Source organism: Aspergillus uvarum (assembly GCF_003184745.1).
Source record: "Aspergillus uvarum CBS 121591 unplaced genomic scaffold BO82scaffold_14, whole genome shotgun sequence".
NCBI classification, from domain to species: Eukaryota; Fungi; Ascomycota; class Eurotiomycetes; order Eurotiales; family Aspergillaceae; genus Aspergillus; species Aspergillus uvarum.
The window spans coordinates 457,062-481,702 of NW_020291311.1; the positions used below are offsets into that span (position 1 = coordinate 457,062).

The following is a 24,641-nucleotide window of genomic DNA, read 5'->3' on the forward strand; positions in this document are numbered from 1 at the left end:
CCCCAAACCCCCCATACTGAAACGCAAGGGAACACGCTGGAAAACGGTAACACAGGACATAACATTAAATATCGTGGTAAGTTTATAGGCTATTAGAATCAATATCACGTTGCAGTGCGTATGGATGCATGAAAGGGGAGCGTGAATTCAACACCACTCAAACGCCGGGACGATGTCCGCAACAGGTCCTCCCTCTATGAGATAAAAGTCGCCTCAGAGAACAAAGTACCCTCTTCGGTGATTTCTTCATCGCCGATCTTCAGCTTCAACGATAGCTTCTCTTGGGGAGAGTACTGCAGATCGATTAGTTTTAACTCCACATTAACTCGTTGACTTCAAGCTCGGATACGTACCTGGAAGATGTACGGCCGGGTACCGGCGACACTGCCAGCAATGGTCTTGATAAAGCCCGGAACCTCCGCCATCACATCGATCCGGTCCAGGCGGTTGCCCAGAGCTCCATCGACCTCAGCATGAACCTCCTTGCCATCCTTGGACTTGCCCTCCCAGACCCACTTGACGGACTTCGGCTCGGGCCAGTCGCTCTCGGCATCCTGGTTCGATTCCGTGTGGGTGGCGGTGTTGGTGCTACCAGCATAGACGATCTCTCCGTCCTTGACAATACCGCCAACGTTGACAACAGTGGATCCGTATGAGGGAGGAGTGGTGTATTCCATCATGATGGCCGAGTAGGTAGGGGTCTGGAAGTTGAGGAAGTTCCATCTCGCAGCTATGTCCTGTCAGCAGGGTCCATGGACAACCCGAGATCCGACCTACCCGCGTGGTGGGGCTTCATGCCCTGGAGCGCGTGGATGAACAAACCGCGACCCTTAAGGTCGAAGTTCTGCTCCTTGGTGGTGATGGTTCCCTCCACGGCGCAACGAGGCCAGAAGGCGTGGCTCATCGAGCCCCAGGGGTTCTGCGCATCTGTGCCGAAGTATGAAGTGCCGTCTTTGCCGACAACAAAGCCCGGAGCAGTGCGCTTAAAGGTCAAGTTCACCAGACTGTCCTCATTCACCGCCGACTTGATAGTATAGATATCGCCTTCCTCATTCAGCGTCACGGCGAGGTTGTCGGCGCCAAAGGAAAGCATGCTCTCATCGAACATGAAGTTGGAGAGCGGGTCGGAGTGCCAATTGTGGGGAGCGTCACCCTTGAGATTGAAGATCTTGGAAGTGAACTGGGCGGTAGTATGAATTCCACTGGTACGAGCACATCCCCAGGTCAGTGATGCAGCTACCGAAAGAGATCCGTCCAAACTCACACAATGTTGCTGTAGATGACCTGGCACAATGCTAGGGTACCATTGTCGCCCATGACATAGAAGACATGGGTCTCGACGTTGGTATATTGGTGAGCCCGCCAACGGAGATCATCCTTGGTGAGTTCGGTGTAAGGGGTTTCTTGCGCCTGTTGGGCAACCGATCTGATAGCCTCCGGGCCATAGATCGGCTCCTGAGTGCCAGCAACACTCGCGAGACTATGGGAGGTAGTCAGTAAATGTGGCGATGCTGTGGCTATCAGCCGCTATAGTCACAGGCCAGCAACTTACGTAGACTTGAGCCAGTTCATGGTGAGCTGTGTTTGTATGAGTAAAAGAGGGGGGGATCTGTGTAAGAGAGATGAAGCAGCACAAGCGGTGGGGGGAGAAAAGTAGCAGGAGGATTGGAAGGTGGGCGGGAACTGGAAATCGATAGCGGGCGGGGCCCAAAAGGGTCGATCACCGTCTGGGTCCCGAGAGGTACTTGTGAGAGTTGGGTGAGGGACGAAGTGGTCAGAACTGCCTGATATCTCGTGTACAAGTGATGATTAGCTGGTGCCAGTTACTATAAGGTATACCAGCACTGAGAGCCAGGCGAAATACAAAGAACGAGGATCAAGCGGTTCATAGATTGTCGAAGGTACGAAGAATGACGTCCGCATTGAAAGTCGGGATGCTTTCGCTTGTTGCCCAAACGGCAAGAAACTCCGGCCTCCGCCGCGCCCTTTCCCGTTTGGGAATCCCAGGAAAAGTTCCAGTTCTCAATGCCGCATTCCATCGGGTCCGCCGCGAAAGTGTTAGATTGTTGACTTCCTGTGCAGCTTGTCAATTGCCCCCTCTTCTCAGTCTCAGATATCTGTCATTCACTTCCGCTAGTCTCTCATCATGGCGAAGAAGGCATTGCCCAAGGATCAGATTGTGAAGCTGATCGTGGGAGCTGGCCAGGCCAGCCCCAGTCCTCCCGTCGGTCCGGCCCTGGGTAGTAAGGGTGTGAAGAGTATGGATTTCTGTAAGGTGAGTTGGATGTCCACATTGAATCGATTACAATAGATCCTTTCGGTTGCTCTACCGGCTGCAAATCTGGTGCCCGAAAGAAAGGGTACACATGGCTCACGACAACCACTATACAGGAGTTCAACGCCCGCACTGCGCACATCAACACCGGTGTCCCTATCCCGGCCCTCGTCACTGTCCGTCCCGACCGTTCGTTCCTGTTTGACCTCCGAACCCCGACCACGACCTATTTGCTCCTGCAAGCCGCCAACGTCGAGCCGCGCAAGAACCGCATCCGCGGGGCCCAGAACCCCGGCCACGAGATTGTGGGCAAGGTCTCTCTCAAGCACATCTACGAAATCGCCAAGATCAAGCACACCGAGACGCGACTGTCCGGTCTGAGCCTGCAGGGCATGTGCAAGAGTGTCATCGCCCAGGCCAAGTCGATCGGAGTGGAGGTGGTGCCGTGAACGGCGGACGGGGGAAGTCGACTGTATCTGTATTGTATATGGGATCCTTGTTACCGGGCGATTACTGCTGCTAGCTGTCTGGGACTGATGATCATGGCGTTCTTGGGGGACTGGGTCTGTTGTCATTTGTATTAATAGGCATTGCATGTGATATAGAAAGCGTTGGCTGGTGCCTGAAGCGTTCTACACAAACAACCTCGATCCTGCTTTGCAGAGCGTAAGAGACCGTCTATCCTCGCCGATGTTGCAGGTCTAGTAGGGGGTCGGTCTTGGCTCAAGCAAAGCGACTCCTCCGTGTCACCCGCACGACTGCCACTGTCACCATGCCAAGCTCCTTCCGCCGTCCATCGAGCAACCTGAGGGCGGAAGCGGAGACAGCAGGAGGCGAGAGTGCGAGTCGCAAGGAGCCAAGAGGCGGACAATGACTGCAGCAGGTGTGAGGAGGCACGAAATGGTCATCCCCCATTTCTGCCGAGCCAGGCCAAGACAAGGAGGGTACGCAAAGTGTAGCAATCCGTTCGACGATCATTGCGATCGCCTGGGATACAGCGAGCGGACCTGGTCACTTTTGAGGGGGCAGTGCAAGTTGTTCCAGGCTGGGCTCAAGCGCTTGGGCTTGGCAAGGGCGGAAATAGCCCATGTCTGTTGCTTTCTATGCGAGTTTGGGTGATAATGCTATGCTTGGCAGTCTACAAGGGGGATTGCGGAGATGCGTCAGAGTGAGTCGATCACATTCCTCTGCCTCTATTTCCGGCGGCGTTGCAGCTCCTTTGTTCTCCGCATTTTCTGGTTTGACATAATCTGGGCGGCGATCGCACTCTAATCGTCCCTGGGTAGTAGACTGGTCTCGTTACCGCTTCAAGGGCTGGACTGTTGATTGGGATCAAGGGAGCAGACCTGTTTGTGATAGTGCCTTGATTAGGGAAGGCCAAGGATGGAGATCGACATGTTGGTTTTCTGAGATCTATCCAGAGGATGCAGGTGTTGCAGCAACTCGAATAAGTCCTGTTGATATTTGATCAAGAGTAGTGAGAGGGCTTTCAGCCTTACCGTAATCTACCAAAGTTTTGGTGATGGATGCACCTTGGTCATCGACTAGAGGATAGATGGGGATATTATAGCCTAAAAGGATTCGCAACGACAGGGGTTTAATTACTGTTGATTCCCCTGTTGACGCGGACAAATCAATGCCGGCCTTGTCTCTCAGGCTGCCGTTTAGCAGCAGCAGCAGCAGCAGCATCCCCGCTCCAATTCATCTAGTTCTCTTTGACCGGCGTTTTGTGCTGTCATCCTTGTTACAGAGATATTCACACGAGATGTGCAGACTTTAATCTTTCTCAATTATATAGTGATGTCGGAGGGGAAAGAAAACAGAGGATAAATACGTTCCAGCTAGGGCTGCCAGTTCAAGCTCTGACATGGGATTGTATGGACTCAGATACGATGGATACGGAGCAGTGGAGACGGGTTAGTATGGTTCATTCCGGCGGGGTGGACCGGTCAAATAATAATGTGCATGGCAGGGAAGGGGCTGGTTTTAAGTCCACGCCAGTCAAGATCCAGAAGAATCTAGCGGGGTATCTACGGAGTACTATGTATGATGATGATGATGATGATGATGAGTACATCAACCGGCAACTCGGCACCAGTCATTCAAGAAGTGATTGGAACCATTAGCAGCTGACTGCCAACTCCGGCCAGATGACACTTCCTTCCCTTGCCCTTCCTCTCTGATAACAAGATGATGTCGACATCCCAGAGTTCATCCGGTGACCCCAAGAATCGATTGATTTTTATGGTTCCCTCCGCAGAATCCCGAACCCAGAGCAAGAGCCGGTCGGTCTCTGCCTGGCCAATCTTCTCCGCACGGGGTCGCTGATCGCCTTACGACGAGGATGATGGGGATAGAGAGAATAAGTAGGAGAAGTTGGTGAACCGTGCATGGAGGCGCAACTCATTCCCTCTCATAATAGATTCCCCCTTTGGGGATTTCCGAATTCTAGAACCCGGAACCGGCTGGAGAGGAAGAGATTCCCGGGCAACTTTCCCATTGCAGCCAGAAGAGCTTTTCCAACTCCATCCATCTTAAGATATATCGGCCGTTAGTTTGATGATATTGAGTCACCCTAGAGAGCAGAATCGATCCTCTTCAAATGAGGAACTAGAGAAGATCCAGGTACTCATACTCATAATACTCAATAGTTGAGTTGAAAGCAGTGTCCGTGCCGCCGCCGCTATTGCCGCCGCCCGGCTGGATTTCCTTCGCCGAACGGCTGCTTCTCTTTCTGACTTTCTCTTCCTCTTCGCTCTTTAGGCTCTCTAGTCTAGTCTCTTGTCTCTTGGTCTCTGTCTGTGTCTTGTCTCGCTCTGTCTTCTCTCCTTCTCGCTCTCGCTCTCACTCTCCCTCTCTTCTCGCCTCCAACTTCTAGCCCGGTGGAACCTCTTCCCCCATCTGCTGCCTTTCCCCTTCTTCCCTCTTCCCTCTTCCAACCAACCCTCTTCCCCCTCTCCGTTTCCTACTTCCAGACCCTCCCTCCACTTCCCACCTTCCCCTCCTCCTCTTTCTCCTCCTCCTCCCCAAACTCTCTCCTCTTCAGTCTTCTCCTCAATCCTCTACTTCCTCTCACTCTATCACAGGGCCACTCTTGGATCATAATTCCTGTGGCTGTTGAGTGGGATAAATTCTCCTCATCCTTTCGATCTCCTGCCCAACGTCCAAAGTTCTCCGGGTGAAAGTGGTGACCATTTCTAGACAAAAGATTTGCTCCGTTGTCGTGCATGGGAAATCCTCCGTGCAACTCCCGTTCTGTCCTACTCGCCCGCCTTCCACAGCAGCCCGCTGGTCGCAAGAGTGTTCCATTTCTGAATTTCCAATTTATTTAATTAGTTCTGTGTTGGTTACCAATCGCGGTGGTCAAGGCATCCCACAGGCATCAACCGTGGAGGGGCATGCGTCCCACGGCGTGGTCTTGAGCCGAGTATGACGTCTGAAGCGACCGATTTTGCCCAAGCGAGCAATCCCAGCAACCCTGGTAAGCTACTCTCCCACTCGCTGCCAAACAACCTCCCCACCCTTCCAACCAACTCCCTAATGCCATTTCGCTCTCATTTTTAGCACCTCGCTCTCCCCAATCTTCCAGCCAGATGGCCTCTGGTGCAAACATGGCTTCGGGAGACGTCAACCCCAGCCTCAGTTCTCAATCCGGGCAGGTCCGGTTCTCTACGGTAACGGAGGAAATCGAGCCTACCGACCCGTCGTCTTCCGTCCAGTCTCCCGGAGCCGATTCCATCAAAGATACGCAGCATGAGGAGGAACTGCGGTCGCTGGCTGCCAGCTTGCAGCGGTCCCAATTGCAGGAGAATCGATTGCGGCAGTTCTCTTACGACCCCATCTCGTTGCCATCATCTAGAGTATGTATTCTCGATCCCTGGGCGGTGATAGGTGCTTGGTATCATGCAGCATACGGCAAAGAACATTCCATTTCCATGGATCGCTCTCTCCTCGCATTGAGCCTGCATAGTCATTCCAGACCTGGCCAGAAGCTGACAGGCATCCTTCCTTACAGGTTGCCTCCCGGGAATCGAGCGATCGCAGTGCACGCGAAGCAAATGGATCGGGCTTCCCCTCGCCCCGAGGTTCCCCACCAGTGTCCGCCATGCAATCACCCCCGCTGACGCCCGCAGCCACCCATTCACGGGAGTCCAAGTCGATTGATACTTCTTCCACATCCAACACCACCGATCGGGCTGGTAATGCCGCCCAGTCCACCAATATGACTCCTCCAGCCAGCGCTGCCACACAACATAAGGCTCCTCAGAGCGCCCCCTCCTCCCGTCCGTCCTCGACCGACCAACTCTCGAAGCAGAACCAAGTGGCACAAACCTCCTCTCATCCGAACAACGGCGCGCGGCATCGGGCGCAGTTTTTCATCGGCCCCACTGATGGATCCCAGGAAGAAAGCCCACCCGCCACTCCTCGCGGTGATCCCGAGAGCTATACCCCTCCGGGTGCGATCACTCCGGTGGGTGAGCCGAATGACCCGTATGCTCGCAGCAAGCGTCCTCCACAACCGAAGAACCTTGCCCAACTTGACCAGCGCTTCATCTTCGGCAGCCGGGACTCCAAGCGTCGCACCACCACATCGGCCTTCTCACGCCCATTGAGCCCCCGTTCTTCCAGTGCCACTGACCTCCGGTCCAGTGAAAAGCGCAGTGGCTTCTTCAATTCCAAGCGAGAACAGCGCCAGCCGGATACCGAGGGAAAGACCCATGGCCATATGTCCGAGCTGAAGCGCTTCTTCAAGCGCACCCATAACAAACACAAGCGAGGTGATTCACCGTCGTCGATCCCCTTCAAGAAATCGAGTCGATCCTCGGGCAAGGGCGGCCCATTCCATACGGCAGCCGACAGTGTTCCGTTCGCTGATGATCATGGTCTCAACTCAAAGTATGGAAAGCTGGGCAAGGTTCTGGGGTCGGGAGCCGGAGGCTCGGTTCGGTTGCTTAAGAGGAATAGTGATGGGGTGACTTTTGCGGTAAAGCAATTCCGAGACCGTCATTCATGGGAGACTATGAAGGAATACTCCAAGAAAGTGACTGCGGAATTCTGCATTGGGTCTACCCTCCACCATGGCAATATTATCGAGACGCTGGACATTATCCAGGAAGGAAGCCACTGGTACGAAGTCATGGAATATGCGCCCTTTGATCTGTTTGCCATCGTCATGACAGGAAAGATGGCCAAGGAGGAGGTTGCTTGCTCTTTCAAGCAGATCCTCAGTGGAGTCGCCTACTTGCACGGAATGGGCCTGGCTCACCGTGATTTGAAGTTGGACAATGTGGTCGTCAATGAGCATGGCATCATGAAGCTTATTGATTTCGGAAGCGCTGTGGTGTTCCGATATCCTTTTGAGAATGATATCGTACTCTCTTCTGGTAGGTTTGGTTCTGACGTGCTTTGAAAGTCCATGCTTACAGGTCTCTTAGGAATTGTCGGCTCCGATCCATATCTCGCCCCCGAAGTATACGACGAGAAAAAGTATGACCCTCGCCCGACTGATATCTGGTCCCTGGCCATCATCTTCTGCTGCATGACTTTGCGCCGATTCCCTTGGAAACAGCCCCGTGTCAGTGATAACTCGTACCGACTGTTCGTTTCTACGCCAACTCCTGGAACGCCGGTGCCTGAGGTCGACCCGAAACGCCACCGGGCCGTCAAATCCTCCCCCGATCTTATCACCGCTGCCCAAGAAGGCAGACCCGTCCAGCCCAGTATCAATACTGACGTTGCTGGACAATCTTCCCAAGCGAACGGGCAGCAAGGACAACAGCCTACCGCTGCCGGCGAAGAAAACCAGCCGCCGAAGAGTCCTCAAGACAAGCCGCTGGTCACCAAAGCACCTACGGATAGCAAGAATGCTAATGCTACTACTCACAAGCCTTCCCGTACCACGAGCAAGGAAGCCCCTCCACTTCCGGCGAACGCCCAGGCGGCGGCTCAGCGACAGGAAGTCATCAAGGGGCCCTGGCGCCTTCTCCGGCTCCTGCCCCGCGAGAGCCGGTACATTGTTGGCCGGATGCTCAAGGTGTCGGTGAAGGAGCGCGCTACACTGGATGATGTCTTGACTGATGAGTGGGTGCGCAACATCAAGGCGTGTCGGCAGGAGTTGACTGGCGAGGTCATCCACGCTCCAGGCCATACCCATGTCTTGGAGCCCCCTTCAGCCAGTGTGCCAGTTCCCAGCAAGGCCAAGTGATCTCTTATCAAGTGATCCCATCTCTATTCCCACCTGTATAATTCTTATTTTTGCTATTTCTCTTCCTTTTCTCTCTCTTTGTCGGGGCAAAAGGGTGTTAACGTCCCACATGTCTTATAATCTTCCTCGCCTGGACTACACTACCTCTTCCCGGTTTTCTTCGATTCGTCTGTTTTACATTGATTCCCTTCGACTAGGATGGTGGTCTCGGTGACCTGATTAACCGGTCGATTGTTTTTGCGCTTAATGGCGGGGCTCCTGTGCAGTGAGATATAATTGCGTGATCGATGGTATTCTGTGCTCAAGGCCCTCTCCGCGTTGGAAAGAGGGTCGGGGGGTTGTCTTGTGTTGTTGTTTCTTGCTTTCTTTTCAATCTAGGCGTTGCGGTGGTTGTCCGTGGAACGGAGCTGCTTGAGCAAATCATTCTTCCCTATAGAGGGTTAGCTGCTAGAATTTCCCTTGTGCCTTGTGCTGTGACATCTCCATCCTTCAGAACCTTTTTTCCAGATTGTTTTCACCATGCAGGTTTGAGATTGTGTTGAAGAGCAGTTATAGGCAGCAGTTATAGGCATAGTAAATATTATCCATGCAAGCATATCCATGCGGAGTTGGGGCTTGACGTAAGGCGGAGATTGCGGAGTTAGCCCGATAATCGGAGGTTGTCGATCCGCCGACTTCTCTCGGCGGACGGCTTCCCGGCCAGAACTTGCACACCACCACCACCACTCAACAATTGTCTCAACCGTGTGATTGAGAGCGGACGAACATAGTTGCTTGCAGGGCTGCCACAGTTTATTCTTGGCATTTCAGCTTAAAATCTCTGGCTTGAGCGGCGACTTCCTTTCCAGACCCTAGCACCATGGCTACAGCCCAGGAACCCGAGCCATTGGTCTCGCTGTGGACGAGATCGTTGATTGTATGCTGTCTCTACCCGAGTGCTGCTTCTCCGACTAATGTCATGTTTTGTATTCCAGTCCGGAGCCATCGCCGGCCTGACGGTCGACTGCTCCCTGTACCCCCTTGACACGATCAAAACCCGCCTCCAGAAAGCGCGCACCGCGACGCCTGCCACTGCCAGTACCGCCGCCGCGGTCCCGGCCGTCTCCCTCCGCCAAACCATCCGCGGCATCTACGCCGGTCTCCCCTCGGTGCTCTTCGGGTCTGCCCCCTCGGCCGCCTCGTTCTTCATCGTCTACGATGGAGTGAAACGCCTGCTCCTCGAGCAACCTACCTCTACCTCCGCCTCCACCCCCTCCCGCACGCACATTCTCCTCACGCACTCCCTGGCCTCCTCGATGGGCGAGATCGCCGCGTGCGCCGTCCGCGTCCCCACGGAGGTGATCAAGCAGCGCGCCCAGGCAGGGCTCTTCGGGGGCTCCAGCGCCGCCGCGCTCAAGGACATCCTGGCGCTGCGGCACACGGCCGGCGCGGGCTACGGGGCGGTGGTGCGCGAGCTGTACCGGGGCGCGGGGATCACGATCGCGCGCGAGATTCCGTTCACGGTGCTGCAGTTCACCATGTGGGAGAGCATGAAGGACGGGTACGCGAAGCGGAACGGGCTGGAACTGGTCCCTGCCAGCACGAGCGCCATGTTCGGTAGTGTGGCGGGCGCCATTGCGGCGGGGCTGACGACGCCGTTGGATGTGGTCAAGACGAGGGTTATGTTGGCGCGACGGTCGAGTGGGGAGGAGAAGGTCAGGGTGCGGGAGGTGGTGCAAGAGATTGCGAGGGAAGGCGGCGGGGCGTTCTGGCGGGGGATTGGGCCCCGCGTGGCGTGGATTGGGATCGGGGGCGCCGTGTTTTTGGGGAGTTATCAGTGGGCGTGGAATGGGTTGGAGGGGGGGAGGAGGCAGCGGGTGAGGGAGGGGGATGCTTTGTAGGTTTTTTGGAGGTGTATATCGGTGTGCTGGGTCGGTGGGTTTGATAGAATTCTTTTATAGATCGGTATTAGAGTGGGTGAGATGTATATTATTTATACGATACTACAGTATGACAGATGCAGGTATGTAGTTAGCATGCCGGTGACTCGGGATGATTCTCCCTCAACATCCACTGTAGTTCCTGCGTCTGCGCCTCCGTGAGCATCTCCTCCATCGTCGTCCGCGAGAGGAACTCGTGGTCCTCCATTCAGAACCCAGACACAGCTGTCTGGGGTAGTGTCAGTTCGACCTTACCTCAACATTCAACCCACATACTTCCCCCATCCGCCTCATCCTCAGTGTTTTGGCCATCCTCCCGCAGGAAAACATACCGCTCCCTTCCCCCGCTGCAGCGTATTGATGGTCCGGCCCTTGTTGCGGTGGAAGACGTCCACTGGGAAGGAAGGCACACATGTGTTTATACAGATGGGGGAGAAGGGGGAGTGTGGTTGTTGTGGTTGTGGTTGTGGTTGTGGGAAGTATACTCCGAGTAAGAGGTATGGTAGGAGATGTGGTTATCCTTCGTAAAGTGATGTTATTGTTTTGAGAAATTGGATATCTTATACTTATAGTGGATCTTATATGCATGTACTATGGACTCGAGTATGTTCAGTGCTGTAGTAGGGGAATATCAGAACATGGTATGATGCATCAGGATGAGATCAGTGTTGTTGTGGGGCTGCAGGCTGCACGAGGTTGTTGTTCAGGGACAGACAGTGCACATTGGAACTTATTGCAAGCTCCTGATGTGAGTAGTGCTTGCAATTGGCTATTGTCAGGGGCATGAATGATTGGAATCTTGAGCTCGGGATTGTTTCATTGAGGGTATGGGTAGTGACACTGACTGCTCAATACTTCAAGTACTGCACTGTATGTACTGTACTCTCTCTGGGGCAGCTGGCAGTCCCACCAGTTGCCGACCACCCGCCGGCGGTTGGATTTCCTCTCGTCATCCCATCATTCCACCTTCTCCGTCTCCGTTTCTTCTCCATCTCATCTCCCCCCCTCAAACTTCTCCAACTCCTCCTACCTTTCTTTCTCTTCAATAGCATCTGTCGCTTCTCTCCTTCACCTACAGATCAATATACTGCCTCGTGTTCCATACCTTCCCCGCTCATGCGTCCCCCCACCCTGACCCTCGAGTGATCGTCTCGTCGTCTCTCCGCATCCTGCATCGACCTCCGCATTTCCTCGTTATCCTGCTCTTCTCCGCCTCCACCCTGCTGCATGGCGAGGAAACTCAGCCACCAGAGGGTCACATATGGTCAGTCTCCTCCTCTCTTCCCTGGCTACTCAATGACCGTTGCCTCCCCTTCTCCCCCCCTGTCACCGTCGGTTCTGATTGTCTCACCCCGCGCTTATCGGACACCCTGTGCATGCCTGGGGAATGCAGATCCCAACTAACCATTCCCCGCTCTATAGTGCTCCCTCTGCCTGACGCCCCCGGTGGCCATCGCTTAGGCGTCAATGGCCTGGCAGTCGACCCCGACGAATCCATCCTGTAAGCACGATCGCTCGGTCTCCGAGAAGTACCGCTTGCGCCCGGCGCAATCCTCTGACACCGCTACAACACTAATACCACCGGTCGCACCAGTTACTCCGCAGGTCGCGACGGCGTCGTCTGCTCGTGGGATCTCAACTTCTCACTCACCGACTCCTCCAAGCCCGGCAAAACCACCTTTCGCAACCAGGTCCAGGCGCACAGCCACTGGATCAACGACATCGTGCTGACCAAGAATAACTCCGCGCTAGTCTCAGCCTCGTCCGACACCACCGTCCGACTCTGGCGCCCTCACTCCGAATCCACCGAGGTGCCGGCTCCCATCGGCAAACACGCAGACTATGTCAAGGCCCTGGCCACCCCCGGAAACCACTCGTCGTGGGTCGCGTCGGGCGGCCTGGACCACAAGCTCTACCTGTGGGATCTGAACGGTGGCGGCGAGGTGCTGGGCATCGATGCATCCGGGGATGATCGCACGGCCAAGGGTTCGGTCTACGCTTTGGGCGCGGTTTCCTCCGTCCTGGCGAGCGGTGGTCCAGAGAACGTGGTTCGCGTGTGGGATCCGAAATCCGGAAAGCTTATCACGAAGTTTGTCGGCCATACGGATAACATCCGTGATATCTTGATCAATCGCGATGGTGACACCATCATGACCGCCTCGTCCGACCAGACCATCAAAATCTGGTCCCTTACCGCGGGAAGATGCATGCATACCTTGACCATGCATAATGACAGCGTCTGGTCGCTGTATTCCAACCACCCGCAACTGTCTGTGTTCTACTCTAGTGACCGGTCCGGTCTCGTGGCCAAAACAGACACCCGGACATCTCCGGACATTGAGCAGGGCACGTGCGTGGCGGCTCTGCAGGAGCACGAGGGCGTCATCAACGTTGTAGCCGCAGGCGATTACATCTGGACGGCAACCCCGAAGTCGAGTATTCATCGCTGGCGGGATGTGGACACCACGGCTGAGATTGAGCCTCCCGCGCGAGACCGGAATGTGCAGAGTCAGGCAACCACGTCTGCGCCGTCAGACGGCCGGCCCAAGAAGATCCCCTATGAATCGGTGCTGTTGCTGTCGCCTACCTCCACCTTCCCTAATGCGCGCCCCGTAGACGATGAGACTCCGCGCTCGGGGCCGACTTCACCTCGGCTCTTGTCTGGGTCTGACCTGGACGATGAGTTGGGGTTGACGCTGCCTATACAGGCATTACCCGAAGAAACCATCGAAGGTCAACATGGGCTGATCAAATATTCCATGCTGAACGACCGCAAACGGACACTGACTCAAGACTCTGCTGGGGAGGTTGTTCTGTGGGATTTGCTCAAGGTATGATTGCCAGTGCTTTGAGTGAGGTGACCGCTCTAACACACCACCAGTGTAAACCAATTCAATCCTTCGGCAAGAGACACATGGACGACGTCGCATCCGAGATCAACACAACCGAGAGCATCGCTCACTGGTGTACTATCGACATTCGCACCGGACGTCTGTCGGTGATCCTGGAGCCTGGCCGGTGTTTTGATGCTGAAGTATATGCCGACGAGTCGGATCTGGCGGACCCGTCGCAATTTCGGGAGGACCAAAGGAGTATGTTATTTTCCTGTCGCAGGATTCCAGCTACTGACAATGATAGTTAATCTTGGAAAATGGATTCTGCGTTGGCTTTTTGCGCCTCTGGTGCAAGAGCACGTTCAGCGGGACGCCCAGTTCCGTGCTGCGATGGTAGCCAAGGCGGAAGAACTGGCTCGCTTGACCAGCACTGGCGCGTCAGCCCCGGTCGATATCCCATCGGCAGATCCTTCGCGGCGGGCGTTGGGTTTGCAGTCGCCTCTAGACCCCTTCACAGCCACTTTTAGGTCTGGTTACGATTCAATCGGGAGCCCTACGACACCCGGCGGGTTCGGCATCGGGTATGCCGGCAGCCCGGCGACTATGGGATCGCCCATGTGGACTTCCAGCTACATCAACAATGCGAGTCATCTGGGCACCTCTCCGGGAGATTCGACGTCGGAATATCTCATGTCGCAGTCGCAGCAGAATGCCGATATGACCCGGGCCTCTTTCTCGGACCGCTCCAGCGACTACTTTTCCTCGTCACGGAACCAGGGCATGGGCTCGCTCGACACGGATAAGGTGCCGACTACCCCAGGCGAGCCGACCCCGACGGCTCTGCCCCAGTCTCCGGTCGAGCCCGACAAGGAGGAGCGGAAGCGCGGTGCGTCGTTGTTCGGGAAGAAGTTCCGCATGGATTTCCCCAAGAAGCTGGGGCGGACCTCATCGGAAGTCAAGCCGCAGGTCCCCGAAGAGAAGGTGGAGGAGTCGGACAAGTCGTCGATCAAGGAAGAGAAGGTGTTTGAGACCAACCTGGGAGGGTTCATTGAGCGGACGCGGCACGAGTATGAGGAGTTCATGTCTGCCAACCCTGGCCGGGAGTTGACGTCGGCGTTCACTCCGAGCCCAGACAATGAGACGCCGGTGCTGGACATTCCCCCGCGCACCGTGGTTTTCATCCAAGAAGAGTCGGGTGATACTGCTGTGGCGTCTGATCTGTACCGAGGAACGGTTGGTCGGATCAGCGAGGAAATCGACAAGCTGGAGAAGTCGATACCCTTGTGGCTTGCCGAGCTGCTTCTGAAGGTACGTACGCAATGAGATGGTCTTGGTCTGTCTACAACTAACAACCTGCAGAACCAAGTGCCCGTGAAAGAACCGGTCAAGATTGCTTTCACACTGAAGCCCTACGATGATCTGTTGCCCCCTGTCGCCAAACCCGAGTAAGTATCTGTCCCGATCGTGTTCGAGCGAGGCTAACAAGGCAGACCGCCCGGGAGTCCCAATGCCAACAACAACCGCCTCAACGCGAATCGCATGTTGCGCGCCAAGAAGATCCTGGCCTACGTGGCGGAGCGAATCGATCCTCCCCACCCCCACGAGCCAGACGCAAACCCCATGAAAGCCGAGGAGTATCTGGAGCTGTATTGCCAGAAGATGGTACGTTTTTTCTTTGCTGCTGGGTGATTGCCTCGGCGTTACTAACGTGCCCCAGCCCATCCCCCCGAACATGACGCTGGCGACGATCCGGGCGCACATCTGGCGATCCTCGGGCGACATGGTTTTGTACTACAAGGCCAACGGGAAGAAGGAGATCCGCATGCCGGCGCCGGAGGAGGAGAAGGAGACTGGGTTTGGGACGGCGTTGGCGTTAGGTGAGGCGGGCAGTGCGCCGCCGGCCAGCATTCGGTCGCACGCGGCTTCTGGCTCGGCGGTCTCGGTCAGCAATGCTTAGGGGGAGGATGTCTTGTTTATAGTTGATGGGCTTGTCTGATGATGGGCCGGTACATACACCTGTGGATTTGCGATACCAAGATATGTGCGATCTGCGCAGCGAATTGATTTGTTGAATTATCAAGGAAGGCCGCGTAGTGAAACCTGTGTATAGTTCGGTGGTGCCGGCGATAAGCGGGCCAAGAGCGGCAATCTTATCAGACCGTATCAATTTCGCCCTTCCGCTCTTCTTCCGTCATCCTCCGTCCGCATCGACCTTACTGTTTGGTCCCCTGGCCAGCCATGGCCATTTCCGACCTGCTGCACCCCAAGAAACCCACCGCAGTACCCGTCTCGCAGTTTGTGAACGCGTTCCAGCAAATATGGCGCGACTCGAGGATGGGCGGGGGCCCGCGAGCGCCGGATCCCCGTGCCCGGTTCCCCTCGCGACTGGGTGCGTTCGTCCGTACCACTAGGGTACAGCTTGTTTCCAACACACTAATAGGCTACAGGCCTCGCCATCAGCGGCGGCGCCGACAGCATGGCCCTAGCCTACCTCTGCCGCGAGTGGGAGAAATCCACCAGCACCGGCGGTAGCACCGGAATACAACTAACAGCCTTCATCATCGACCACCGCGCGCGCGCCGAGAGCGCCCACGAGGCCGCCACCGTCGCCGCCTGGCTCGCCGCCCTCGGCATCACGACCCAAATCCTCCCGCTCGACTGGTCCGCCCTGACCACGACTCCCCACACCCTGCCGGCCTTCGAAACCCACGCCCGCCGCCTCCGCTTCCAGGCCCTGGGCCGCGCCTGCCGCGCCGCGGGCATCGACGCCCTCCTGACGGGCCACCACCGCGACGACGCCGTCGAGACGACGCTGTGGCGGCTGTGCACGGGCGCGCGCGGCGCCGGGCTCGCGGGGATCCCGGGCTGCTCGGGGGTCCCCGAGTGTCATGGGGTGTTTGGGGTGAGTGGGAGTCGGGGGGTGGGGTTTGTGAAATCTTCCTATCGCCCCCGTCTCCGGGTTGACCCCGACCACCACCACCACCACCACCAGCAGCAGCAGCAGCAGCCGCAGCATCCCCAGGCGGCAATGGCGGCAATGGCCACAGGGACCCTCCCGATCATCCGCCCGCTCCTCGGCTTCCCGAAATCCGATCTGCTGGCGACCTGTGCCGTCCACGGGGTGCCGTTCGTCTCCGACCCGACGAATTTCGATCCGACGCTGACGCCCCGGAATGCGATTCGGAGGTTGTTAGCTGAACAGAGATTGCCGCGGGCGTTGCGGGGGGAGTCGGTCCTGGGGTTGGTGGGGGCGAGTCAACGGCTCATTAGACGGGCGGAGGAGGCGGCGGAGAGGGTGTTGGGGGAGTGTCGGGTTGGGGGGTTCGTGCCGGAGACGGGGGTGGTGGGGGTGCGGTTTGCTGCTGCTGCTGCTGCTTCTTCGGGTGAGCGTGAGCGTGAGGGTGAGCGTGGTTCTGTCGATCAAGGTGGAATGCGTGGGAACGGTGTGCACCACACCCAGATCCAGGCCCTCGCTCTCCGCCGCATCACGGAGCTCGTCGCCCCGTTCCCGGACAATCACTTCCCGCTGCGCGCGTTCGAGGGGTTTGTGGCGAGGGTGTTTCAGGGGCAGCAGCCGGAGCAGTCCTTCACGCTAGGCGGCGTCCTGTTCCAGCCTTTGTCGTTGGCCCCGAAAAAGAAGGGCGAGGAGAGTATATTCCAGAGCCCTGCTGCAGCTCCCACTCACCACCTAAACAGCACCCAGAAAACATGGCTCCTCTCCCGCCAACCGTACATGAAGAACCGGCTCCCGGAGTTGGATATCCACCTCGACTGCACGGAGGGATCTGTTACCTCTACTGAACGGAAAGAGCCGGAGCAAGAACAATGGCACCTCTGGGATAACAGATACTGGTTCCGCGTGGGCTGGACCAGCAGCAGCACCACCACCACCACCAGCAAGCAATCACAACCACTACCATCAAATCCCAACCCCAACCCCAATCCCAAACCACACCAAAGAATCCACCTCCGCATCCGCCCCCTCCACAAATCAGACCTCAACCACCTCCGCCAGTGCCAGTCCAATGCGAACCCAAACCAACACCAACACCCACACGCGAAGGAACCCCGAACAGGAACGCAAACCCATAGCCATCGCGAGCGTGATAGCGATAGTGCACCCGCCGCCACCAACCAGAAAAGAGAACTCACAGACCCCAAAGCCCTCACCCGCCTCCTGGCACAGGTCAGCCCCGGCCGCACCCGGTTCACGGTGCCGGTGTTAGTGCTTGTTCGGCGGCGGCAGCAGCAGCAGCAGCAGCAACAGGGCCGGAAAGCAGAGCGGGGGGTGAAGGTAGAAGCAGAAGCAGAAGCAGCAGAGGCAGCAACGGAAGAAGAAGAAATCCCCCTCGCGCTCCCCACGCTGGATCTGTGGCTTCCTTCTTCGCTCCCTTTCCGACACGACCCGGAATGGCTGGGTGGGAAGAGTTTGAGCTGGGCATGGCGGTATAAAATGGTGGATCGGAACACGCTGAGGCTGATGGGTTGGGAGGAGTAGTCACCTTACCTACTACTGGACGGCATATACTGCACACACTGCATATCATGTGGACACCGCCAAGTCCACTCAACCCAGTAACTTACTATTTCCTACCAACTACGCCCACGAAGTATCATCACGTTATCTGACGCATCTCTTCTCGATCAGAAGCCTACCGACCGTCCTCTGTCAGGAGCTAGAGCTTAATCGAACTACATATACAATGCACAAGAAAGGTTCTCTGATTGATCAACCAGAAGTAATGAAAGTTAGACCCGTAGGCTATACACTCCGTGACCATGCGATCCCCAAGAACCCCATCTTCCCCAAAAATCAGACCCGCCATTGCCCCCATAGCCAAAGGAAACACGGATGCTATGCCCCATCCAACAAAAGAATGCCTATAGACACACACACAAAGAAAAAAGGTGCAAAGGAAAGACCCGTTAATGCAACAATGAGACAATGTAGAATCAGGCGATTGGCCTGGTGTAGTCCTTAAACTCACTCACTCGCCTTCAGCAAGGCAACGGCCGCCTGCTGCGCACGCAACCCACCCACCTCACGCTTCAGTCGGAAATTCTCCTTCTTCAGGCGACCAATCTCCTCCAGCGCGGTCGACAGCTGCGATTTCAGCGACTCTTCCCCGTTCCCCGTCCGCACGTCCTTGGCGATCTTCTCCAGCTCCGTGTTGAACCGATCATACAGAGCCTCGTTCTCGGCGCTGGCCTCCCGGTAGAGCTCGTCCAGCTTTTTGGCCCGGCGCTCGCTCACCACCAACGATGACTCCAGGTCCCTCTCGATCGAGGCAGTCCGGCCATGCATCTCCTCCGAGAACGTCTCGAATCTCGTCTCGAGGCTACGAACCCTGGAAGCCAGCGCGGCGTTGGCGCTCGAAGGGGCAAACGGCTCGTCAAGCGAGTGAAGCTTGCTATCTCCCTTGTACGGCGTCGGGTTCAGTCGCAATGCATTGAGCTCCGCGCCAATCAGCTCGAGCTCATCCTTCAATCCCAAGGACGCGATATTTTGGGCCTTCTTTTCACTGTTCAAACGATCCCGGAGCTGCAGATTGTTAGAATAATACCACACACCAGATAAGAAAACGCTCACCTTCTGTGGACTTTGCAGACGCAGTTTCGGCGTCTTTTGCGAGCCTAGCGTCGGCTGTAAGCGTCTCGCGTCTGAGCCATTAATCTGCATCGGTCGCTCCTTCAAGCCAGGCACTCGGGAAGAAGGGATGCTGGTTGCCCGCGACCGCCTCTTGATATCCGGGGGAGGAGACCCCGTTGCGTCGGCCTTCTTTCTCGGGGCTCGGTCGGTCTGCGGTAATTTGGGGTCGATATTCTCCTTGCGACTGGGTGTGACGGGGCGGGTCGGCGATCGGCGGGTTGGCGACGCCAGCCGCGTGGGCGAGGCACTCTTTGCAGGGGATGTGCTGCGGACCGAGCCCGAGCCGTTACTTGTTTGCGGCCGTGTCTGGCCCGCTGGCGTCATTGTCTCCGCTCGCGGCTGGTTGGGAAGCGACGATGACGGCGTCATGGGTCTCTGTCCTTGGCTGGTAGATAAGATCGACACGTCAGATGACGCTGTGCCTGGTCTGATGTCGGACAGAGAACTCCGCCGTCTCCTCCTGATCCTTACCACCCCATTAGTAGAAATACCTCGAATCGAGGATAACGAGGAAGCCTCATCCTGTGAGCTTCCGGGACGACGAAGATGCTCTTGTGACGTGGACGCGCCCGGGCGATCGCGGGAGCCTGGCCGCAGTAACGAAACCAGCCCCGTGTCGACGTCGATGGACTTGGACCGGAGCAGCAGTGACCCTCGTGGCGTCCCAGGCTCGGAATCGCCCGATCCTTTACTCTTGCTCAACGTACGTAAAATGGACGATACTTTACTCTCCGTTTCCGACTTGGAGTTATCGCGGTGCAGGCTGAATCCGAAGCGCTTCCGGAACGACGACGCATTGGAATTCATCGAGCCCGCCGTCTGGGACACCGATTTGGTTTGGTCGCAATTAAGCGTCCCTTCCAAGTCGGCGCCTCCGGGGATATACTCGTCAAACAAATTATCAAAGTCATCCACGAGACGATCCAACAGGGAAATGTACTGCATCGGATCTCCCTCGACCGTCAGGACCTCTGCAAAGGCTGCCGTTAACGCACCACGATCTCCGTCATTCCCCGAGGCATCAAGAAGCTCTGCGAGCAACCGAATCATGGAAGCGAGCGCACGGCGATTTTGAGGACTCATGTCAGCAAGAAATCTGCGGAAGCTCTCCTCAAAATCTCGCGGGAACATGCTGTCAAATTGGCTCTGCAACGAGTTCAATGAAGACGAATCGATCACGGGCCCCATGTGTTCGCGCCATGCATTAGCCATGAACGTCTCAAAAGCCACGAACAATGTATCGACCGACACCTCAGCCGCAGCCTGGATCTTGCCTGGGTCTTCCAGGAGGATATTATACAGCTCATTGACTGACGAACGATCCACGTTGTCTCGGCCACGTAAAGAGCGTCCAACAATGTTTCCACTCCGAGATTGCAGAGCGAGAGCGAACGCGGCAAAGGTCTGCTCCAGAGCGCTGAATGGACTTTCTTGCCCCCTCGAAGGCGGCGCGCCAACCACAGAAATCTTAACCGGACTCTCTTCTTTCCCTGGAAACGCAGAAGGCAGCGTATTGGACCGTGGAATATTCCCTCGAGGCGGTGGCATGCGAGGGAATTCACCAAGCAGCGCTGCTGAGCTGGGCATTTTTATGCTGCCCGCGTTGTTGTCCTTGGGTTGGTGGCTACCCAGCAGACTGGACAGTAGCTTTGAGGCTGATGGCGGTCGAAATCCACGCGGGACCTTGAAGTTGGCCATGAGATGACCGGCGAGATACCGCAGGATTTCAAAGTTGGAATGCACTATCGATTCGGTCATCGTGCGGTTCTGCGGGCCATGCAGCGGGAGTAACACATTAGACACTAACTGCAGTCAGCAAACACACACACACACACACACACACACACACACACACACACACAGGCATTAAGATACTTACAGCGCTTAGACAGGACTGCAACGAAGCTGTCCGCGGTCACAAGATCGGAGGATGCATGGCCCACGACGGAGTCAATGTCCACGCGAAACTGGTCCTCGCTCGACGCGGAGACCGACACAATAACCTCGAGATCGGAATTCGATAACGTTTGGCTGCAGACTGCGCGGGGAGTATTGAACACCATCCGGATTTTCGATGCACTGGGTCGTTTGGCAGCCGTCTCCTCCTCCTCGAACACACATGCCAAAACCCCGAGATTGGCCACCGTCCCAGATGGGCTGCGTAAGGTCCACTTTCCATTCTCTCGCTCACTTTCCGAAAATCGACCTTCGATCTTGGCTTTCACAATCTCCTCGATGATGCGACTGGCGCGTCCTTCATACATGGACACGGGCTCCAATGCAAGCAGGTCGACGGTGGTGTTTTGATTGGGCCGCGACTTCACCGACATGGGCGCCAGGAACAAAATACGTCCACAGTTAGACTGCATGCATCGAACATTGTGCAGATCGTACACTTGGACCACCCGCAGCTCTGGTACCAGCGGAATATTGGTGGCTGCTGGAGTGGCTGATGCGGCGTTGTCTAGATCCGCCAGAAGACCGCGCGCGGTTGTTCGACCTCCCATCGCTTTAGACAACAAAACTAGGCAGTTTTTATAAATCAGCATGATCCCTGGGCTGGGCTCCTCTGCAAGATCAAGATGGTACGGCGGCGACAGCTCGTTGAAATCCACCGCTGTGATGAGACGGCCGGCTGGCAGTATGGTGGATGGCCAGCCGTCAACCAGCTCCTTCAGCCGTCGGAAACTCTGATCATGGTTGGTGGTCGAGGCATCGTCGAGGGAGCAGATGTCTTTGATGACATCCCGCGCCTTCAGCAGTGGACGCACGGCCGGGTGTACCAACGGCAGACTACTAGTCATTGTGTCGATGAGGAGACTATATCGGGGCAGACGCTGAACAGGCTCCATGAGAAGTGAGCGGAGTTTCTGTTCCCCGGTCTCGTATACGCGCTTGGAGAAACTGGAATTCTTATCTTTCATGAACGAGTTCAACGTCTGAGTGAAGCCGGTATGGGCCCGCATGTAGTCCGCATACGGCTCGGAGAATTGAGGGAACCAGTCCAGGAGTGCGTCTGCAAATGCCACAGCACCGATAGTGTCTTTGTCCTCCCTGGACGATGTGCGTTGCGACATAGACGATGAAAGCTCCGTATCTTCAGTCATGTCTGCAATGGCGTCTTTCTCTGTTTCTTCCAAGACTTGACGAATCACACTCAGAAAACCCATGTTCACCTGGAGGATTTCATTCAAGCACGGCGGGAACAGAGTCGCCAGATCAGCCTCGTCCGGACTCGTACTCGATGACAGGCGCAACTGGGCTTTCATTCGGTATTCCTCCGCCACCTGGCAAACGAGGGTGTATAGCTTATTGACGTAGCGCTCCTCCGTATCCACCAGCTCGCACATGGTCAATCGCAGAGCCTGTTTTTGACTGGCGGAGAATATTTTCGATTTGCTCACGTTGGTCGGCTGGGACGGTGCGCGCTTGAGTCGGGAGGTGGGAAGGAACATGGGGGCGCCCAGGGTCTGGATGAGGGCGGTATATGGGCCATATCGGAGATCGGGGCCGTCATAGAAGTCTGCATTACCATCATAAACATTATCATCATTATCGGGCTCGGGGACTTGGATCGTCCCGGCGGGCAGGACGACATCGATATCGACCCAGGGCACCTTGCGCTCCTGAAAGGCGCCTCGGATGTCGCGCACTAACTCGGAGGCGTGATCGACTTTTGTCATTCGATTCGCCAAATCGGCGGCATGCATCTCGTCGAAGAGTTTGGGAGCCTTGACACCTGGTTTCCCCGCGCGAGCCATGGCCTGGAGGCATTCTTTGGCTGGGTCGGACAGCTCTGCGAAGTACTTCAGCATGCTGACGGCCAGGCCGCGACTGACCTCGTCGCCTTGCTTCTCGCGGGGGAGGTGGTTGACGGCGGCGTACAGCGGGGCGGCGGGAGAGACGGTGATGCGGGGATAGCTCTGGAAGCCGGCGGGGGTCACGATATGCGCCTGGATGCGCGAGCTGCTGACGGTGGCATTTGCGGTCGCGACGGGGCCGTAGAAGACGAAGACGGAGGCAATGTAGGGGTCGGAGGCGTGGTAGAGCGACAGCTGCTCGAGCGGCAGGTCCGCGGGGGCGTTGGTGACAGTCGCCATGTTGGCGGAGATGGCAGGCGCTGCACTCGCATACAACCGCGGGGGGAGGAAGGAGCGAAATCACACACGCTCGACAAAATTAGATTAGACACAAAAGTATAAGTCTGCAAATGATTATAGATGATGAGGACAAGAGAAATGGTTGAGACGGTTAGTCACGGAAGTTTGGTGTTGGACGACAAGACCAGGGCAGTCGGAGAGGGGAACAATTAAAGAGGGTCGATGACAAGCGAAAGATTGACCAAAGACATAATACTATTGGGTGTGGCGCAAAGGAAAAGAAACGAAGGACAGGCGTTATACAATGCAAAGGACGAGAGAAGGACACCCCTCCATGGGCAGAGGAACCAGGGAAGAGGAGATGAAAGCGAAGGAAAGAGGTAGAATGAGAGAGAGAGAGAGAAGAAGAAGAAGAGGAAGAGGAAGAGGAAGGGAAGAGAGCGCGAAAGTAATGGGAGAAGAGGAGGACGAAGGACGAAGCCGGGAAGGTTGGGTGACAACTGCAGCCAGCAGTTGAAGGTGGAGAGGGGGAGGGGACGAGGGGACGCGTTTCTCGGCGGGCGCAACGCAAGAAGCCGGAGAAGTGGGCAGTGTGAAAGAAGTGGCAGTGGCAGTACGAGTGATAGTGGAGAGGAAGAAGAAGAAGAAGAGGGGCAGGACACAACAAGTCTAGACAGGTTAAGCCAAGAGCACTGCAGGGGAATAGGAAGAAGATTGATTGATTGATTGATTGATTGATGATGGATGGATTTGAGTGTCTCTAACAAGGCCGAGTGGCTGGCCTTCAGCTCAGCTCCGCATGGATCTGGCCGATGGACTGGCTAGTGCTGATTGGGTCGGATTACAAGCGATAGTACGGAGTAGTTATTGTATTAAATTAGTGTAGCTTGTCAAGTGCTGCTTGTGCTGGAAATAGGCACTGTATCAACTATCTAGAAGTGATTCGATGCTATAACCAAGAATGACTTTTGCAAGTGTCCCTGACAGATCTGTATCCATGGACACGGACGCGACACGTGTAGAACCAACCCATTGTCAACACACAACGGTCTAGAAGAAGTGGATATGGGCTTGACATCATTTGCCGACTGCAGGGGTTCAACCTCTGCTTGCCCTGACTGCCCTACGCCGGGCTGAAATGGCAGCTTTGCCCGACGACGACGGGTTCATGACCGTTATGTAACTGGTGAGCTTGGGAAGAAAGAAGATACGGAGTGGAGGATGGAAAAGGGAATGGTGGAGACACCAAAACAGCGGCCGACCGCCTTCAGCCTGGTTGCTTCTTCCTTCAACCATGGATGCGCCCTTGGCATCCAGACAATCTTATTTCCACCCGATTTTTGAGGAGGCTGGGAATAACTTCGTCATCCGAGTTGCGAGCTGACTTGATTTAATCCATTCCGTCATCGGCTTTCGCCTGCAACACGCGTTTCGGCCCCCAAGTAGGGGAATTATAGACTATTTCGAGACACAAGCTGCCATCCTTGCTGATTTCTTCTGGATTAGCATTAGCACGTTACTCCAATGATGCCTGCATGGTGGGGAAGGATGGTGACGACAGGACTTGTCGCAGTGGTAATATGACTAGCGATAACTGTGAGTGATCTCTACTGTGTGTCAGTAGTAACTATAGTACCCGTAAGAGTTGCGATAATTGA

At 55.9% G+C, this 24,641-nt stretch overlaps 5 protein-coding genes across 5 annotated transcripts; 3 read left to right on the forward strand and 2 right to left on the reverse strand.

The window, feature by feature from the left end:
* Positions 1-25: 25 nt before the first annotated feature.
* BO82DRAFT_352612 (survival factor 1 family protein) lies at positions 26-1,882 on the reverse strand. Its single transcript, XM_025634741.1, has 5 exons — positions 1,553-1,882; positions 1,265-1,480; positions 778-1,202; positions 354-730; positions 26-293 (listed from the first exon to the last, which is right to left on the reverse strand). The coding sequence occupies exons 1-5, from the start codon at positions 1,570-1,572 to the stop codon at positions 195-197; spliced, it is 1,137 nt and encodes a 378-aa protein (XP_025494072.1). The 5' UTR covers positions 1,573-1,882; the 3' UTR covers positions 26-194.
* A 264-nt stretch (positions 1,883-2,146) lies between these two features.
* On the forward strand, positions 2,147-2,724 carry BO82DRAFT_278855 (mitochondrial 54S ribosomal protein uL11m; the record flags this gene model as incomplete). The annotated part of the gene is made up of 2 exons (XM_025631241.1): positions 2,147-2,275; positions 2,392-2,724. 2 exons carry the CDS (start codon positions 2,147-2,149, stop codon positions 2,722-2,724), a joined length of 462 nt encoding a protein of 153 aa, XP_025494073.1.
* Positions 2,725-5,868: 3,144 nt separating this feature from the next.
* On the forward strand, positions 5,869-15,190 carry BO82DRAFT_372993 (Pkinase-domain-containing protein; the record flags this gene model as incomplete). The annotated part of the gene is made up of 12 exons (XM_025637347.1): positions 5,869-6,135; positions 6,291-7,659; positions 7,711-8,459; positions 9,455-10,356; positions 11,304-11,332; positions 11,822-11,900; positions 11,994-13,230; positions 13,281-13,491; positions 13,538-14,541; positions 14,593-14,678; positions 14,724-14,895; positions 14,951-15,190. The coding sequence occupies 12 exons, from the start codon at positions 5,869-5,871 to the stop codon at positions 15,188-15,190; spliced, it is 6,345 nt and encodes a 2,114-aa protein (XP_025494074.1).
* A 251-nt stretch (positions 15,191-15,441) lies between these two features.
* On the forward strand, positions 15,442-17,950 carry BO82DRAFT_390650 (tRNA lysidine(34) synthetase). Its single transcript, XM_025638528.1, has 2 exons — positions 15,442-15,622; positions 15,681-17,950. The coding sequence occupies exons 1-2, from the start codon at positions 15,472-15,474 to the stop codon at positions 17,729-17,731; spliced, it is 2,202 nt and encodes a 733-aa protein (XP_025494075.1). The 5' UTR covers positions 15,442-15,471; the 3' UTR covers positions 17,732-17,950.
* Positions 17,951-18,217: 267 nt separating this feature from the next.
* BO82DRAFT_372995 (putative Rho guanyl nucleotide exchange factor) lies at positions 18,218-22,983 on the reverse strand (the record flags this gene model as incomplete). Its single annotated transcript, XM_025637348.1, has 2 exons — positions 18,218-20,685; positions 20,763-22,983. The coding sequence occupies 2 exons, from the start codon at positions 22,981-22,983 to the stop codon at positions 18,218-18,220; spliced, it is 4,689 nt and encodes a 1,562-aa protein (XP_025494076.1).
* Positions 22,984-24,641: the final 1,658 nt, after the last annotated feature.

What these genes read in the sequence shown, in the direction of transcription:
- BO82DRAFT_352612 (XM_025634741.1), bottom strand. Translation starts at nt 1,572, where the DNA reads ATGAACTGGCTCAAGTCTAC. An exon ending in ATGAACTGGCTCAAGTCTAC is followed by an intron (nt 1,481 to 1,552) that starts GTAAGTTGCTGG and finishes TACCTCCCATAG; the next exon opens with TCTCGCGAGTGTTGCTGGCA. An exon ending in GTCATCTACAGCAACATTGT is followed by an intron (nt 1,203 to 1,264) that starts GTGAGTTTGGAC and finishes TGCTCGTACCAG; the next exon opens with TGGAATTCATACTACCGCCC.
- BO82DRAFT_390650 (XM_025638528.1), top strand. Translation starts at nt 15,472, where the DNA reads ATGGCCATTTCCGACCTGCTGCACCCCAAGAAACCCACCGCAGTACCC. An exon ending in CCGGTTCCCCTCGCGACTGG is followed by an intron (nt 15,623 to 15,680) that starts GTGCGTTCGTCC and finishes AATAGGCTACAG; the next exon opens with GCCTCGCCATCAGCGGCGGC.